The sequence below is a fragment of the Diabrotica virgifera genome, chromosome 4 (assembly GCF_917563875.1).
Source record: "Diabrotica virgifera virgifera chromosome 4, PGI_DIABVI_V3a".
Classification (NCBI taxonomy): Eukaryota; Metazoa; Arthropoda; class Insecta; order Coleoptera; family Chrysomelidae; genus Diabrotica; species Diabrotica virgifera.
In genome coordinates, this window is record NC_065446.1 from 111,369,528 (window position 1) to 111,387,867 (window position 18,340).

Consider the following 18,340-nt stretch of genomic DNA (forward strand, 5'->3'; position numbering starts at 1 on the left):
AACTTTGCAATGCACAAATCCGTGCTCTTCCCTTTGAAAAATTAATAACCTTTATCAGAATAAGAATTAAAGCTTAATACAAGTACCTTTGTCTTCAAGAATGTTAGAGCTATATACTCTAAAACTTTCAGAAAAAAAATATTAGAATTGAACAGAGTTGTAGCGAGGTAAACGCAAAAAAACGTGATTTTTTTTATTTTTAGGTTAAAATTGCGATTTTGACAATGTTCCACCACATAAAATTCAAAATAAACCCCATTTTCGTTTTCAGCACCCTCGAAAATATAAAGTATGAATAAAATTAGCCCTTCGGCCCTCCGTGATCAGTACCTGGTCATTTTAGGGGTATCTCCTGCTCGCCTAATAAGTGTACGTTCACAGTGGAGCGAAGAAAGAGTGAGAGCAAAGAGCAAAGAGTAAAGAGCAAAGAGTAAAGAGCAAAGAGCACGAGCAAAGAGCACGAGCAAAGAGCAAAGAAGTGCTAGACCAGAGTGGGAGCTACGCTGGTAGTTACGCGAGACGCGAGTTTATTTTTTTCCCACTCGGCAGTCATAGATAGTTATTTTCTTTTATTTTTTTGAAAACTCCTCATTGAAAACCTGGTTCTTCCTGACTCGTTGAAAATGTTGGAGAATTCATCGTATTAGTCAATCCCGCGGTAATCAAGGTGAATTTTATTCAAAGAGCTACAGGAGGATCCCGTCAAATTAAAAGCATATTTCAGGGTGAAAATGAAGAAAGACTTTTGATTACCTACTCGAAAAAATCCAAAAGAAATAATTAATAATTGGCCAAGAAATGGAAGAATTCTAACAAGAACCCCATCTTACCTGCTGAATGTGTTAATGCGAAGATAGATATGCGCGCCGCGAACTCCGCGCAGTGTGAGCACCACGCGTTAGTGGCGCAGTTAATGTTCGTTTAAATTTTTCATTTTGACGAATCTTCCACGATCCAGAGGAAACTTACGAACATTTAGTAATTGTAGATAATCATGTCTCTGTAATGTACTTCTACTGCATCTTATTTTGGTATTGTTCTGAAACTATTTTCTTGTGGCATCTTATGCAATTTACTATTTTATGAGGAATAAGCCACAATTTGAGTTTGAATAAAGTTTATTTGACGTTTTAAATAAACAGTAAAAAAATATCTCTAATAAAATATTTCAAACGTTTCGTGTTGATTTTGAGAGTAAACTAAATGTAAGACCAAATGTTTACCTTTTCGAGATCCTATCATGAGTTTTTTCCTCGTTATTTACTATGGGATCACTAAAAGAAGATTTTACTGTAATCATTTATGGTCTTTCTGATATTCTCTGATTTTATTTCTTCTGATTTTCGGATATTCTAAAGCAAAAGTTGATTTCATGTAAGCGAATGAACTATCATCTCCAATAAAGTCAACCCTTTCGCGTTTCTGCTCTCCTGATATAAAATCTTAAAAATTGTCGAATTTTAAGCCCATTTTTAATCCTGAACATTTCAGGGACTACCTTTTTCGCTTTTAATTATAATATATCTACTTGTTTCCAACTACCTCTCTTCACCAGAAACAAAATTAGAACTATTAGTCCAGGAACCGAAGCATTTCACCTCGCAATTTTTACAGAATGGATCGATTTGCTTGAAAATTTGAGAATAAGTAGTGGATAGTTTAAGGATAAAAATCTATATGATGCTGAAAGGCGCTTTTACCATGGGGTCGGTTGCCACCCCACCTTAGGGGTGGAAATTTTTTATTATATTTTGACTGCGAAAGTTGATAAAAACATTCATTCTAAGCAAAAAATGTTCTATACATTTTTTTGATAACATTAATACTTTTCGATTTATTCGCTATCGAAAATGTTAGTTTTACATACGGTACATACTCATTTACCATTCACTCAATTTTTGCCGTAGAAAAAATTTTTTCAAACCAAGTTCTTGGGAATTAAATAACCAACAATTTCATATAAAAACATTTTTTCGTATATCTGATGCTAATCTTTATATTTTGAAGAAAATGGCATTTTTTACCAAACTACAAAAAGTCGTTATTCGCTTTTAACTCTAGTTTTTAAAAAACTAATCATTCTAAGCCAGTCAAACTTCTAAAATCTATTAATAATACATAAATAAAGAAGAATTAATAAGGCCAATGAATAAAAGCAAAGCTACCTTACATTATTATGCTTCCAATTAGATTTTTTTTTTTTTTTGAAAAAGATATATTGATTTTTTAACCGTAACCTTTTTAATTTTTATCTTAGAAAGTTTGTTAAAAAATAATTTTGTAGGTTTTTACAAGATCTATAATACTATTAATACCAAATTCTTTTAAAATACTCAGTCGCAAAAAGTGGTGACTTTGAAAGGGTTGGTAAAGGTGATTTTTGCATGTTATTACAAGTTTTAATTGTTCACTCAATTTTTACCGTAGAGAAAATTTTTGCAAACCAAGTTCTTGGGAATTAAATAAGCTACAATTTTATATTTAAATATTTTTTTGTATCTCTGATGATAATCTTTCTATTCTGAAGAAAAAGGAATTTTTTACCAAACTTCAAAAATTCGATATTTCCTTTTGACTCCATTTTTTTTTTAAAACTAATCATTCTAAACCAGTTAAACTTCTAGAACCTATTAATAATACATAAGTAAAGAAGACGAAATAAGGTCAATGACTAATTTTAATCAGGGTGGTGATTAGGGGTTTGCTTTCGATCACTTTTCGCTGAAAAATATAGGGTCTGACATTCTTTTCATTATAAGCCACCTAATTTTTGAGTTAAAGACTTTTTTTATTTCTGAAGATAGATATTTTTAAATACTTCAAATTAGTTTAAACAAGTGATCTTCGAAAAATGCATAGTTTTCCCGTCTTTTGACTTTGAAACTACAATATTTAGCATTTGCCGAAGAAGACCTAACATATAATAAAGTATAGCTCGATTACTATTGGTCTTAAAGAAAATTAAAAAAAAAACGGTTTTGTTGATTTTTTCATAAGGTACATTTGTGTTAAGCAAAGTTGTTTTGATAAAACAAAAACTTTTTGAGTTATTTGCAGAAAATTGATTAAAAACATTAATTTTTTTAATATAAAACTAACACTTTCGATAGCGAATAAATAGAAACTATTCATTTTATCAAAAAAAGGTATAGAACATTTTTTGCTTAGAATGAATGTTTTTACCAACTTTTGCGGTTAAAATATAATAAGAAATTTTCACCCCCGACATGGGGTGGCAACCACCCCCATGGTAAAAGCGCCTTTTGTCATCATATAGATTTTGATCCTTGGACTATCCACTACTTATTCTTAAATTTTCAAGCAAATCGATCCATTCTGTAAAAATTGCGAGGTTTTGTCCTATTTTAAGCTTCATTACTTGGACCATATAGGTTCTTCCAAGTTGTGCGTTACCTTTTTCGCTTTTCGGTGACCCAATTATATATCTGCTTGTTCCAACCGCGTTGCTTCACCAGAAACGAAGTTAGAACACTATAGCATTGTATAACTATACCATAGTAACTCAACCCTATGTCTAATTTTATTGGATTTTATTTGAGACAGTCACTAGATGTCACCACTCTTTCTATCTCAAAAGATTTAAATCTACAAATATTTGTTTAGCTACGCTCTAATAGATGGTGCCACGGTAACTAAAGTTAGCGTCCATTTTGGTTCCTCTAAATTAAATTAACCAGGGTTGCAATATCTCTTAGACAGTGACACAGTAGCATTACTACATACTGACATAGTGGCAAGTGTATTTACACCTTCCATGCAGAATATAGTGTTTTCCATATAGAAAATGTATAAAATCTTCGAGGTAAGTAAAATATTATTTAAATCCTACGTTTTTAAAATTTAAATAAAAAAATTACACATGAAAGATTGTAAGTAAGGTAAAGGAAACCGAGTAAAATTAAAATTTTGACGCATGTCAAAATTTTCATGTGTAGATAAACAATGACTATAGGTTCTTCCAAGTTTTGCGTTACTTTTTCGCTCTCCGGTGGCACAATTATAATATAATATCTGCTTGATTCATCTCCGTTGCTTCACCAGAAACGAAGTTAGAAAACTATAGGTTCTTCCAAGTTGTGCGTTACATTTTTCGCTCTCTGGTGACACAATTATAATATATCTGCTTGTTCCAACTCCCTTGCTTCACCAGAAACGAAGTTAGAACACTATAGGTTCTTCCAAGTTGTGCGTTACCTTTTTCGCTCTACGGTGGCACAATTTTAATATAATATCTGCTTGATTCATCTCCGTTGCTTCACCAGAAACGAAGTTAGAAAACTATAGGTTCTGCCAAGTTGTGCGTTACATTTTTCGCTCTCTGGTTACACAATTTTTATATATCTGCTTGTTTCAACTGCGTTGCTTCACCAGAAACGAAGCTAGAAAACTATAGGTTCTTCAAAGTTGTGCGTTACCTTTTTCGCTTTCCGGTGACCCAATTATACATCTGCTTGTTACAACCGCGTTGCTTCACCAGAAACGAAGTTAGAACACTATAGGTTATTCTAAGTTGTGAGGTACCTTTTTCGCTCTCCGGTGGCACAATTATAATATAAATAATATCTGATTGTTTCAACTCCGTTGCTTCACCAGAAGCGAAGTTAAGAAACTATAGGTTCTTACAAGTTGTGCGTTACCTTTTTCGCTCTCTGGTGACAAAATCATTATATATCTGCTTGTTTCAACTGCGTTGATTCACCGTGCGTTACCTTTTTCACTTTCCGGTGACACAATTATACTATATCTGCTTGTTCCAACTCCGTTGCTTCACCAGAAACGAAGTTAGAAAACTATAGGCCATTCCAAGTTGTTCGTTACATTTTTCGCTTTCCGGTGACACAATTATAATATATCTGCTTGTTCCAACTGCGTTGCTTCACCAGAAACCAAGTTGGAAATCTATAGGTTCTTCCAAGTTGTGCGTTACCTTTTTCGTTTAAAGGTGACACAATTATAATATATCTGCTTGTTCCAACTCCGTTGCTTTACCAGAAGCGAAGTTAAATTTTTAATTTACGAATGTTTTTTTATATTGATAACGATTTCCGAAGTGAAAGTCGAACCATCAAGTAAACTTGATTTCAAGCTCGGACTGTGGCTTATGCCCAAATAAAATATTAAATCTAATTGTGTATTTCTTACGCCGCGCGCCGGTAAGAAGACAACAATGAAATTACTTTTTTTTATATTGGTCCGCATGTATATATTTTATTTTAGCTTCGAGATGGATGACGTCACTAGTATGTAAAGCCAAAAAATCATAATTTAAAAATAAAAATCGACCGGTTTCGGGATTTTTTCTTAAAGTCATCGGTTTACGAAATAATGAATTTATTCCATTTGGTTTTGCCAAACTGTAGAACTAGTAATAATTATTAAGTTATATTTATAAAGTTATAAATTTAAAAAGTCATCGTCGTCATCTGATAGGGAATCTTTCTGATCCAATAACAGCTTTCTTTGAAACACTTCAGCTATCAAGACATTGAGAATCATTTTTCGGAAAAATGACAAAGAGTGCGAGCGGAGAAACCAAACTTGTTTGCTTTCGCCGCTTTGCTTTTCGCTAGCACTCTGTGTACCTCCGTTTCTCAGTAGTAGTTTGACTTCACCGCTTTGTTCTTTGCTCTTTGCTCGCACTCTTTCTTCGCTCCACTCTGAACGCGACCTAAAGCATATACGAGTATACACGTCTTTGTTCATATCTCTGCAGCGCTGGATGAGTACCTGTAGACTAAAAAGTGCTTCGTGCTTCTCTTATGCCAAGAGTATTACGAAACCCAAACTGCGATTCCGCAATGCTCTTCTCACATTTTTTGTTCAGCCTGTTTTATATAATCCTGGTGCATGCCTCTCTAATGTGGTTAATCAGACTTATCATACGATGTTAATCACAAGACTTTGAGTTTGGATTTTTCGGTAGGGCGACAAAAATCGACTAAGAGACGAGAGAGTCGAGAAATTGATAGTTTGGTTCGCACAGCATTTTTAATATTTCTCCGTACCGCAAGATGGGGAACTTTGATCAAAATTAATCTTTCATCGCACCTAGCAATCATAAAGTTATGATTTGGTTTTTGAAAAAAATATATTAATATCAGTCTTTACTTAGCTATTACACTATATAAAAATATTCTCAAAAAATTAAATATTTTACAATTTACAATTTACCTGATATTTGTATTGTAACCCCTAAAATTAAAAAACAAAATATTAGAAAAAGTGTAGTTATGTTTGCTGATAACTATAAAAAAATAGGTAAAAATTCAAGGCTAGGTATTAAATTTATACAAAAATTTAACATTTCTAGGCTTTAATTAAACACGAAAGCTTTTACACAGAAAACTAATTAAAGAGAGAATTTGCAAAAGTATGTCGACTTCTGTGTATTATAGGCTGACACAATCTTAAAATGATATTATGTAAGGATAATTCACAAATATCATTAACATGTGGAAAAATAAAAGTAGTATTTTTTTCACCATATGGCCTCATACAATTTATAAGATATGACTGTTTTGCTTTATCTGCTTCCAATATTTGAGCTACAAAATTTTTAATTTTCTCAGTTTTTAACTGTTCGTCATAAATAAACTGCACCACAACGAATCAATCTTTTTCGAGATAAACACTAGGTTTTGTAAAATGAGAGTTTTTTATTGGTCCCATACCAGAACATTCACCAATATCATTTAATATATTTGAACTTTCGTTCTTTCCATGATGTTTTGTACTACCAGTCTCTTTCTCATCAGAAATTAGTTCATCAGTTTCAGATTCTATTTTGTCATGATCGGACTCTTGTGCGTCGTGAATGCTAGAATTTTCACTAAGTATTACTGCTCTCAATTGTGGCTATGCCCTTACCCGGATCAACATTTAATCGTTTTTTTCTTAGCGGTTTGGACGTATTGTTGTCGTTATTGCCAAACCTTTTTTCTTTTAGAAAATGAGTTAGGACACTTTCTACATTTTGCATAATTTCACTGTCGCTTCGTTTTCATTTGAAGGTAATTTATTTAATACTTCACATTTATTAAGAGGATATAAACCTGTAGCAGCAAAACTGTTTATTAAATTTCGCCGTACGGTAGATTCTTCTTTATTGCCTGGACGTGGCTCACTTGACCTGTGTTTGGATGGTTAAAACTTTGATTTATCCATCTGATCTAAACACTGTCTTAAAAGAATAGGAAAAGGATCTTTAGGCACAGTAGTTAGACGTAAATTTTGTAGTTTCCAAGTTGTTAGTGTAGCACGCCATGCGCTCTTCATGGGTCTAAAAAATCCGACATCTAGGGGTTGGCACAGATGAGTCGAATTTGGCACTAAGCAAACGAAACTGATGTTGTTCTCATTGCATGTTTTATTACATCCCCATCTAGGTGTGAAGAAAGGTTATCTCCTAAGAGTACTTTTCTGCCTTGTCATCTTTTGGCATGCGGTAGAAAGGAAGGCATAAACCAGTCGCGAAAAGTGACTTTATCTGTCCAACGGCTAGGTGTTTAATTTAGTGATGAGCAAAACAAGAACAAGACCAAGACCAGGCTAGTCTTGGTCGGGGTCTTGTTCTTGCAGTCTTGGTCTTGGTCTTGGTCTTGCCCTAGTCGGTCTTGTTCTTGGTCTTGGTCTTGCTGCAAGAGTCTTGCTGGTCTTGCTTTTTTGGTAGTAATAATTTGAACCAAACAATTTCGAATAAAATGTACATTGAAATAAATAAAGGTGTGAAGAATGAAACTATATTTTTTGCTTTAAAATTTTAAAAGAATGTACAATGTAGTTTCAAACGTATACCAATTTTAACATTATACATTCATCTAATTATTATTATTTCATTAAAAAGTATGTTTCAAAAATAAAGATTTATTTTCAAAGATAAATTTTAAGTTTAATTGAGACACAACCTGCTTTTTATACATTCAATAGCATATGATATAAAAGAAAAAAAAAAGTGAAAAAAAAAGAAGAAAAAAGAAAAAGCTATTAGTTGCAATTTATTTTATTTGGAAGAAATATGCGCTTTATTTAATTATACATACTTATATACAAGGCAAAAGCAAAACTGTGTTTTTTATGTGGAGAAAAAATTTCTTTCAATTTAGTTCAATTCAATTAAAAAAATATTCAATTTTAACTAGATGTAAAATTCCAATTGAAATGATGTATCGAACGTGAACTCATTAAAAAATATATATAAATAAATATATAAAATATAAAAATATGAAAATAAATATATAACTCATCAAAAATATAAAAACTCATAAAACGTGATTTCTCATTAAAAAAAATTATTTTCAGTTCATATGAACGTTTAACCTATAAAGTTTGTATACATACTTAGTAAACATTCTGCATATACAGGGTGGCTGTATAGTGTGACAAAACTCGATATCTCGGAAACTGTTCATAATAACTGAAAATAGAAAAATTAAAGAAAATAATTTTCCGAAGAATCCAGTATCACTAAAAAAAATTCATTATTTTAGCTTTTAAGTTCCAATTAGAAACAAATATGGCGGAAAATCTATTAAATCTGGAAACTGTTGAACTGTCATAGGAATAATTTTTTTATTTCTGTTTCTACATATAAGTTTTTTTTAAAGTATTCTCAGTATTCTTTTCATAAAATATGTTCTTATACGACAGTCTAATACGGAGAATTTTTTAATTCGATTGTTCTCCCTTTTTTTTTACGTTTGATTGCTTTTTTTTTGTTATTTTAGAGGCCTGCTTACGTTAAATACCCTGTACTTACTGTTGTAAATTATAAGATAACGCTAGAAAAGTTAGAAGAGGAATGTTAAAACCAATTCCCCTTAATCTATTTTACTACCGATCAAACTATATATAAAACTTGTTGATTTTTAGCTTAAAATATTATGTATTTTAAAAATTCGATATTGTTTAACCCGCGAGTAGTCGCGCGGTGAGATAGAATCTCAATTTTTATCCTTTTTCGCGATAACTTGATGAAAAATTTTGCAATTTTGAAAAAATTTGGTAAGTGCCTCGAGGAAGGATGTAGCAATGCGTAGGAATTTTTTTTCTTCTTCTTCTTTTTGTGGGATTTATGGCTTTGGGGAGAGCCAATTAGCTTTAACCCGCGAGTAGTCGCGCCGATAGATAGAATCTCACATTTCATCCTTTTTCGTAATATGTACAGTAAAATTTGTAAGTATCGGCAACTAAAAATGAAAGAACTATTGGCCCCGATATAGAAAGGTGGCCGCTATTGCCAGTTTTTGTAGTCTACATATATGTAATTGGTTTGGGAAATTTTTAAACTGGCCGTTAGGACAGGTAGCCCACGTTGGCAGGTGGCCGTTAACACAGGTTTTACTGTACAGTAAAATTTGTCAGTAACGGCAACTAAAAATGAAAGAACTATTGGCCGATATAGAAAGGTGGACGGTATTGCCAGTTTTTGTATACATATAATTGGTTTGGGAAATTTTTAAACTGGCCGTTAGGACAGGTGGCCGATATTGGAAGGTGGCCGGTAACACAGGTTTTTTTCATCAAATTGTTAGAAATATATATTTTCAATATAAAAAGTAGATAAAAATAGTACAAAATAAAAATTTGTTTTAAATTCGTATTTTGAGATAGAATCTCACACACGATTATCGACGTTACAGAAGTGAGCGCGACTACTCCCGGGTTAAGGTTTATTACAATGTAGTATATATTATTGAACTAAAAAAATAAAGTTAAATAGTAAAAAACCAATTTCGCAAAAAAGTGCAAGAGTCTTGCAGGTTGGTCTTGGTCTTGCGTAGTCTTGCAACGTTCGGTCTTAGTCTTGGTCTTTGTCTTGAATACCTGGTCTTGGTCTTGGTCTTGCAAACCAAAAGGCGGTCTTGGTCTTGGTCTTGGTCTTGCTGCAAGACCAAGACCAAGACTGCAAGACTAAGACCAGTCTCGCTCATCACTAGTTTTATTTTATCTACTTTCTCTCGAACAACATGGTTGATCGCAACAACGTGCTCCAACAGGACCATTTTCTTTCCACGTGTCGTAAAGATGGGTACTTTTATAGATAATGTAAGGAGGTAACAGTATTCCACTAGCAGAACCACAAATCATTATAAGTTGCCGTCTTGGAATGATTACATATTTTTTTCGGGGTATTTTACCCCTCGTTTGTATACTCACCATTTTTTTCCTGGGTCGTCAGATACATTGGACTCATCATAATTAAATATGTTTTCAGGTTGTACATATTTTTAAGTAGCTGATAAGTTTGCAAAATAAGCCTCAATCGTTTCTCTGGAAATTTTACTTCGTACTTCTTTAATGTTTGTGGATAAACGTTGGCCAAATGAATTTTTGTGTCGTATTAATAGACTAACGGCGCAATCTTTTCCCGGCATGTTATTGACAAACTTATTGTCCACCCTTCCTTGACGTTGTAAATAACATTTGGCCATCATTCTTATATCGAGTAAAGTTTGCGGAAAACTCCAATCTGCACATTTAGCCGCTGCTGAACATGACCGAAAACCGGCTGAGCTCCTGGATTTTTAATATGTGCCCCTTTGAATTTGTTACGAAGTGTTCCAATCGGAATTTTATACGTTGCTGAAGCTCCTCTTAAGGTAAGACTTCCAGTAATGATGTCATTAAGTGCTCGTTCTACCGTTTCTCCATCGTAATTTTTGTAAGGCCTTCTGCCAAGACGTTTTGTGTACGTACGCACCATATTTCTGGAAAAGAAAATGTACACTAGTAGACTATAATTTTATACGCTGGGGTTACTTTGATCACTGATTAAAGAAGCCCCACCTCTCCGATCAAAGTTACCCCGCGACACAATATTAAAAACAAAAACATGGTAAAATACAGTACGTTAAAATTTGAGGTTAAACCTACATCATGAAAGTAAGTACCTATATTAACATAACGAAATAATTTTGTTACCTAAATAACATGCCTATAGCTTATCATAGAAGTGTTAAAATATGCACAAATTATTGTTTCTTACAATAATACTTACATGTATGTATATTTGCCAGAAAACACGTGAAACACGACTCACACGATTAACAATAACATTCCACTGTTGCCACGTATAAAAATTACAGCGAAATATTCGATCAGTTTCGATTGAAATGAAATATATTTTAGGCGGGAAGTTATGATTAAAATAGCCCCAGGGGGTTAAAGTAGCCCCATCTTACGGTATACGTTATCGTTGCCTGGTCTTTTGTTATTTTTAAGACCTTTAAAGTAGGGATGGTAAAAACCTACCGGTTTAAACTTAAAACCGGTTTTTTTACTTCGCAATAACCGGTTTTACCGGTTGTTTTTTTGTCCCGGTTATAACCGGTTTTTTCGTTTTAAAGTAAAAACCGGTTATTAGGTTTTTACGGTGATTAGGATTAGGTTAGGTATTATTTTGGATCCCATTCATAATTATTATTCTCAAGTAATTATTCCAAACAAAACCATAATTCAAATTTTATTTTATTTTATAAAATACAGAAGCAAACTGAAAGTGCAATCTCACATCAGCCAGAAACAATTATTAAGTTTTATTATAATATTTCCTTAAAAAGGTATTTGTAATCATAATATTTACGTAAGAAGTGATCTGGTTGAATTAGACGCAAACAAAAATAATGCTCTGACTGTGAATATCGAATTACTGATTACGAATACGAATCTCCAAGAATTTCTCTACGTTTTCAAAACGATACACTCATACAGAAAGTATTAAATGAGTTAAAATGTACCTTTTCTACAAATATACAAACGTGTTAAAAGTAATACATGTTCTTTCGATAGTATGTACTAATTTTGATCATATTGATATCGAGTCGAAGGGAGTATCGCAAAGTAAAATGTATTGTAAATGAAACTTTGTAACCTATTGGATTAAAAAAACCGAAAACTGGTTTTTCCAAAAACCGTTGTTTTTTAGCCGGTTATAACCGCTAGGTTAAACCGTAAGCAAAAAAAACCGGTATAACCGAAAACCGGTGTTTTGTCATAAACCACCATCCCTACTTTAAGGCTTTCTCTACTTCCGGATTTAGAACATAATCTTATTCTTCTAATTCATTTAAATTCTTAAATGATTTATTACTTTCAAATAACATAATTTTCTTCAATTTCTTCATAACCCTTATTCTCCTGGGAATGGAGGTTATGCAAAATATACAAACGACAAAACAAACAAAATGTTTTATTATAACATGTAGATATTACCGTGCCATACCATTCATTATGTGTCCATCAAACTAACGAAATAATAAGGCAATTTTAGTACTTTCTGTACTTTATTTTTATTTATAGTACGTTCTTTAAAGGTGAATTATTGCAAAACCTCTAAATTTTAAAGAACTGCTTGAATTGACATGAAATTTGGCATACACATAGCTAATAAGTCAAAGAAAAAGATTGATATTGTGCCGATTTGTGCTTTTGTCCTAGGGGTGAGTTTGACCCCCTTTTGGGGGTGAAAAATATATGTTCGGAATAAGTCCGGAAATAGATAAAATGCCTAATTCTAAGCAACTTTTGTTCTGTAAAGCTTTTTCACCAAGTTAATACTTTTCGAGTTATTTGCGAGTGAATATGTTAATTTTTCTACAAAATAACTACGTTTTCAAACGGTTTTTCGCAAATAACTCAAAAAGTAAGTACTTGGTGAAAAAAAAAATTCTTATCAAAAATATAGCAAGCAAAAAAGTTAAAAACTTAGTGTATATATTAGGTCACTGTATCTAGTAGAAGCAGAGTTATAGCTAATGAAAAATAGGTTCATATTCGTCAAATTTCAAATCGTATATTTTAACGTGCCATAACCAAAAAACGAAACACTTTTTTGGGGAAAACTCATTTTAACTTTTTTTAAGTGTTTAAAAAAATGCTTATTTTTGTTTTTTAAAAAAAATTTTAGCATCAAAAGTAAACAAGTTACGCTCAAAATTAAGTTGGTCCCTTTTTTTCGTCCGAAATCGGGAAAATCACCCCCTAATTAGCATTTCAAATGAACTTAATTGTTATCACTTCACAAGTTTTTTACTCGCATATGTATTGATCATACGATGTGTAAGTTTCATCGGTTCAAAGTCCTTATTTTTGAAAGAGCTGCAGTTAAAAGGGCTTGAACGAGACACTTATCACGAGTGTTTGCAAATTTAGAAACACCGAATCTTGGCCAATTTTTGTCTTACAGAAAAACAAAAAAAAAACAAAATATTCAGAAAAGTAAAGCCGACTTTTTTTATTGTTTAAGACTTTTGGTATCTAACAATTTTTAAGTTATTTAAAAAAAAGCATTTTTTTCAAAATTAAAATTTTTAAAAATTTTACTTTAAAACCAATTTGTTTTTTCAAAAATAAGCACTTTGAATCGATGAAACTTACAGATCATATAAACACAACATAATAAGTAAAGTAACTTGTGAAGCGGTAACGATTAATTTCATTTGAGTTGCTAATAGAGGGGTGATCTTCCTGATTTCTTTTGCCAAAACAAAAGGGACCAACTTTATTTTGAGCGTAACTTGCTTACATTTGATGCTAGAATTTTTTTTATAAAAACAGAAATAAAGATTTTTTTAAACACGTTAAAAAAGTTGTAATGTGTTTTCCCCAAGAATGCTTCATTATTTGGATATAATTTCACATTGAATTATTCTAATTGTAATTTTTCGAATATGAACCTATTTTTCATTAGCTATAACTCTGCTTTTACTAGGTATAGGGACCTAATATATACACCATTTTTTAAATTTTTTATAGGCTATAGTTTTGCTAAGCATATTTTTTTCGAAAAAACGCTTACGTTTTGAGTTACTTGCGAAAAACCGTCTAAAATCGTGGTTATTTTGTTGAAAAATGAACATATTCACTTGCTAATAACTCGAAAAGTATTGATTTGGTGAAAAAACTCTATAGAACAAAAGTTGCTTAAAATTAGTCAGTTTATCAATTTCAGAACTTATCTTGAACATATATTTTTTTACCCCCAAGATGGGGTGAAACTCACCCCCAGGGCAAAAGCACACATTGGCACCATACCACTTTTTTTCTATGACATGTTAGCTATGCGTATGCCAAATTTCATGTCAATCCAAGCGGTTCTTTAAAATTTACAGCAAAAACCGTGAAAGAATGGACTATTAGATTTGATGTCTTATTTTTCAGGACAGCAGCACCGTACGCGAAAGTAGTTGAACCGAAAGATCTGAATGGAAACTACAGTGATTTTGTACTTGACGAGATGTCCAAGTTTAAAGAAATATTTAACATAACAAAACGAGAAGGAATCGTGTTCGTCCAGAATTTTCTCAAATTGAAAGATATAACAACACAGAACTTACAGTAAGTTACATTTTTACTATTTGCGACAATTTTGTGCCTAATGACTATTTACATTTATTTGTTACGTGCCTAGCATACGCAAAACTATTATTATTTAACGTTGTGCTAATGCCAATAAAATTAAACTTTTTCTTACTTCACCTCAGAAAGGGACAAAGACCTCAGAATAATTTCAGAACTCTATTGGAATCGGACCGCATATATGAAAATTAACGGAGAAGAAACAGATCACATAGAAATACTAGGTATTAGACAGGGATGTGTCATCGCCATTGATATTTAATATTATGTACTCAGAGAGAATTTTTAACGAGGCTACATACAGAGTAGAGGAAGGCGCCCTTCTAAATGGAGAAAGAGTAAATAATATTAGATATGCCGACGACACCATGGTGATAGCAGATAGTTTAGAGGGACTTCAGGGGCTAATGGACAGAATCAACGAGTACAGTCAACAGTACGAACTAAACATTAATACCCATAAAGAAAACAAATGATTATATTATCAGTAAGGAGAATATAAACGGGGCTCATCTAGGTATACATTAATGGAACGCAGATAGAGCGCGTAAAACAGCTATTATAACTATTATAAATGAGCAGTGGAACAATGTACAGGAAGCATATTTACAAATGCTCCTATACTACGGCACCAGAATGCTGAAATCTATTAGCCTTTGATATACACTATTACGCTACAAACCCTCATTGATTTCGGCACCTACTAAATTTTAAGAGATCTATTAAATTATGGTGTCTAAGTTTTTATTGCAATTAATATTATTGTAAGTATTGTATATTTCAATATATTGTATACTTTAATTTATTGCTTGAAAAACAGGAATAGACATGTCTTGTCTTTTCTGAAAAATGTCTTTGGCAGAGCCAATTAGCCAGACTTGTTTGTGATTGATTGGAGATTCATAGTATAAATTTCTTATTTCATAACATACGTACTACAATATTATTTTTATTGATACATAAGTACATTTTGCTGCTTTACTTTTATTTTTTTTTATATAGAAATATCGAAATTTTTAATAGAAATCTCTAAACAGCAATAAACCTAGCATACTTTAGAATGTGTTTTTTGACCCTAACCCGAGAAACAAATAAAGCAAAAATTATAAAAAAACGCAATTGAATAAAAAAAATAAATATTTTTTATTTTTATATATTTATAAGTACAGATATAATTATTCGTATACAGTGCGTCCATAAAGTATTGCATAAATTCATTATTAGCTAAATAAACAACATTATTACAAATTACCGAAACAGGTCGACTTTTGATGTCCAATTTTTTTTACATTAAATTAATTGACACAAAAAGACGAATGTGCGTAATTTATTTAGTTTAAAATACATTTTACTGCTGTCATAAAACAGAAATAGAATTTTGATTTGACAAATAAATATTGCTTTTCACTTAAATTAAATGTTCAAACTGTTAAGACGCAGGTGGGTGGCAGCTTAAACATTGAATTTAAGCAAAAAGTAATGTTTATATTTTAAACAAACATTTTATGTCTGTTTTCTGACAGCATTAAAATGTATTTTGAATTAAACAAACTACGCAAAGTCTACTTTTTGTGTCAATTAATTTAATTAAAAAATTGTTTTTGGACGTCCTGTATAAATAATTATGTTAATATTTATATTACTGAATAGAGAATTGAATTGGCTTTCAAATGAGCTATCGCACGACCCTTATTTTTATTAAAAAAATTATCGATTACGTCATCACGTCCAGACGGATGACGTCACTAGTATGATATATATGCCAAAAATCATAAATTAAAATCAAAAATCGACCTGTTTCGGTAATTTCTAATAATGTTGTTTATTTAGTTAATAATGAATTTATGCGTTACTTTATGGACGCACTGTAATGGAGTAATTATATCAGTATTTATGAATAAATAAAAATAAAAAATATTTATTTGCTATTTATTCATTCGCGTTTTTTTTAATTTTTGTTTTACTTGTTCTCAGGTTAGGGTCAAAAAACACATTCTTAATTATGCTAGGTTTATTGCAGTTTCGACATTTCTATTTGGATAAAATAAATTGAAAGACACAATACTTAACAATAATATTAATCCCAATAAAAACTTAGGCACCATAATTTAATAGATGTCTTATAATATAACAGGTGCCGAAATCAATGAGGGTTTGTAGCGTAATAGTGTATTTCAAAGGCTAACCGATTTCAGCACTCTGGTGCCGTAGTATAGGAGCATTTGTAAATATGCGTACAGCATATAAAGTGCCGCATAGGATAGGCAAGAACGGTCTTTAACAAAATGAGCGCCTACTTCAAAAGCCACAACATATCCCTAGATCCAAAAATGAGTCATTTGAGATGTTGTGTTTTCTCTATATTATTATTGTACGGACCGGAGACATGGACGCTTACAGACACCTTCTTCTTCTTCTTCACGTGCCATATCAGAATTATCCGACGTTGGCGATGACCATTGCGAAGGCTTCTCGATCTTCTGCAATATGAAATAATTGTCCTACGTTTGATATCTGAGTCCATTCACGAATGTTTTTTAACCAAGAAACTTGTTTTCTTCCTACACCTCTACGGCCACCACTAAAGACACCATTATTAAAAAACTTGAAGCATTTGAGATGTACCTTTATAGAAGACTGCTGAGAATATCCTGGACAGCAAGGATTACGAACTATCAAGCTCCAGGAAGAATGAAGAAGGAACCGGAGATTGTGTTTACCATCAAACGCATAAAACTGCAGTATCTGGGACACGTTATGAGAAATCAGCACCGTTGCTCCCTTCTGCAGTCCTTATACGGTAAAATCAAAGGTAAGCGATGATCCCGTAGAAGCAGAATATCAAGGCTGCGCAATTTAAAAACATGGTTTACGAAAATCTCAACGGAACTGTTTCGAGCCGCACTGAGCAAGGTTATGATTACCGATATGATTTCCAACATTCGAAGCGGATAGGAACCAGAATAAGAATTCATTTTTTTATGTAATACCGTTCAACACATTGTAAATTGACCAATCCATAGAACGAGGAGTCTAATTCGACATAGAATGGCAGTGTTTACTGCTACTAGAGACGGAAAGGTTTACAAACGGAATATTTTAAAAAAATTATTTTTTAAGACAAATTATTTTTTAAATTAAATTTAAAGACAAATTAAAGATGTTCCATAAATTTTAACATTATACAGGATGTCCAGAAACTCTGCCGACAAAGGAAGACAGGAGATACCTCAGATAATTTTAAAACATTTTAACCCAATTCACCTAGTCCGAAAATGCTTTCTAGGGAGCTAGACCTCTTATGACAGCCCTGGGCACTAAGGCTATCTTCTCCCGGTGAGGGTGGTTATCCCTTATCCGAGGGGTGGAATAATTGATACGCTTACTTGTTGAGTTGGTTTATTTACACTCGCATTAGTATAAGCTGGTAGCACCTCACCCAAAGAACATCTCGTGTAGAAAGAGACACTATCTTTAATGTGGAAATATTACGTCTGATCACCAAAACAGAATGACGAATGTCTCATATAATATTATGAATTCCCTTGTTATAGTTTTACTGTTTATATTTTTAGAAATGCCTATTCAGCATCGACCATGAAAAGTGTTTATAATTGACTCTGCAATTATTAGTGAATCGTGATCTTGGCTAACAATATTTATATAATCGAATGAAGGTTGTAATGTTGTTTTGATGACATAAATAACTGAAAGTAATTATTGTAGATAATTACAGGGTGTTTTTAAGATATATCTACTGAGTACAGATGAATTCTTGTACACCTTCCCTTTTTAGGAATTTTCCGACTACGGGGAGGGAAATATGCAAGTCGTACTACCAACCCATACTGTGTTGTAATCAATACAAAAAAATTTATTTTATATACAACTTCCTAAGCCTACGCAAATACATAAATAATATAAAATGTTCGTTTAACAACATTGTTTCGTAACACTTGTCACT

At 32.2% G+C, this 18,340-nt stretch overlaps 1 protein-coding gene across 1 annotated transcript in view; it reads left to right on the forward strand.

Moving 5' to 3' along the window:
* Positions 1 to 18,340, forward strand: part of LOC114341076 (melanoma receptor tyrosine-protein kinase) — a 735,210-nt gene that overhangs the window by 483,515 nt on the left and 233,355 nt on the right. Inside the window, exon 8 of the mRNA XM_050649582.1 lies at positions 14,179 to 14,355. Within this exon, the coding sequence (XP_050505539.1) occupies positions 14,179 to 14,355 (177 nt within the window). The remainder of the gene's footprint in view (positions 1 to 14,178; positions 14,356 to 18,340) is intronic.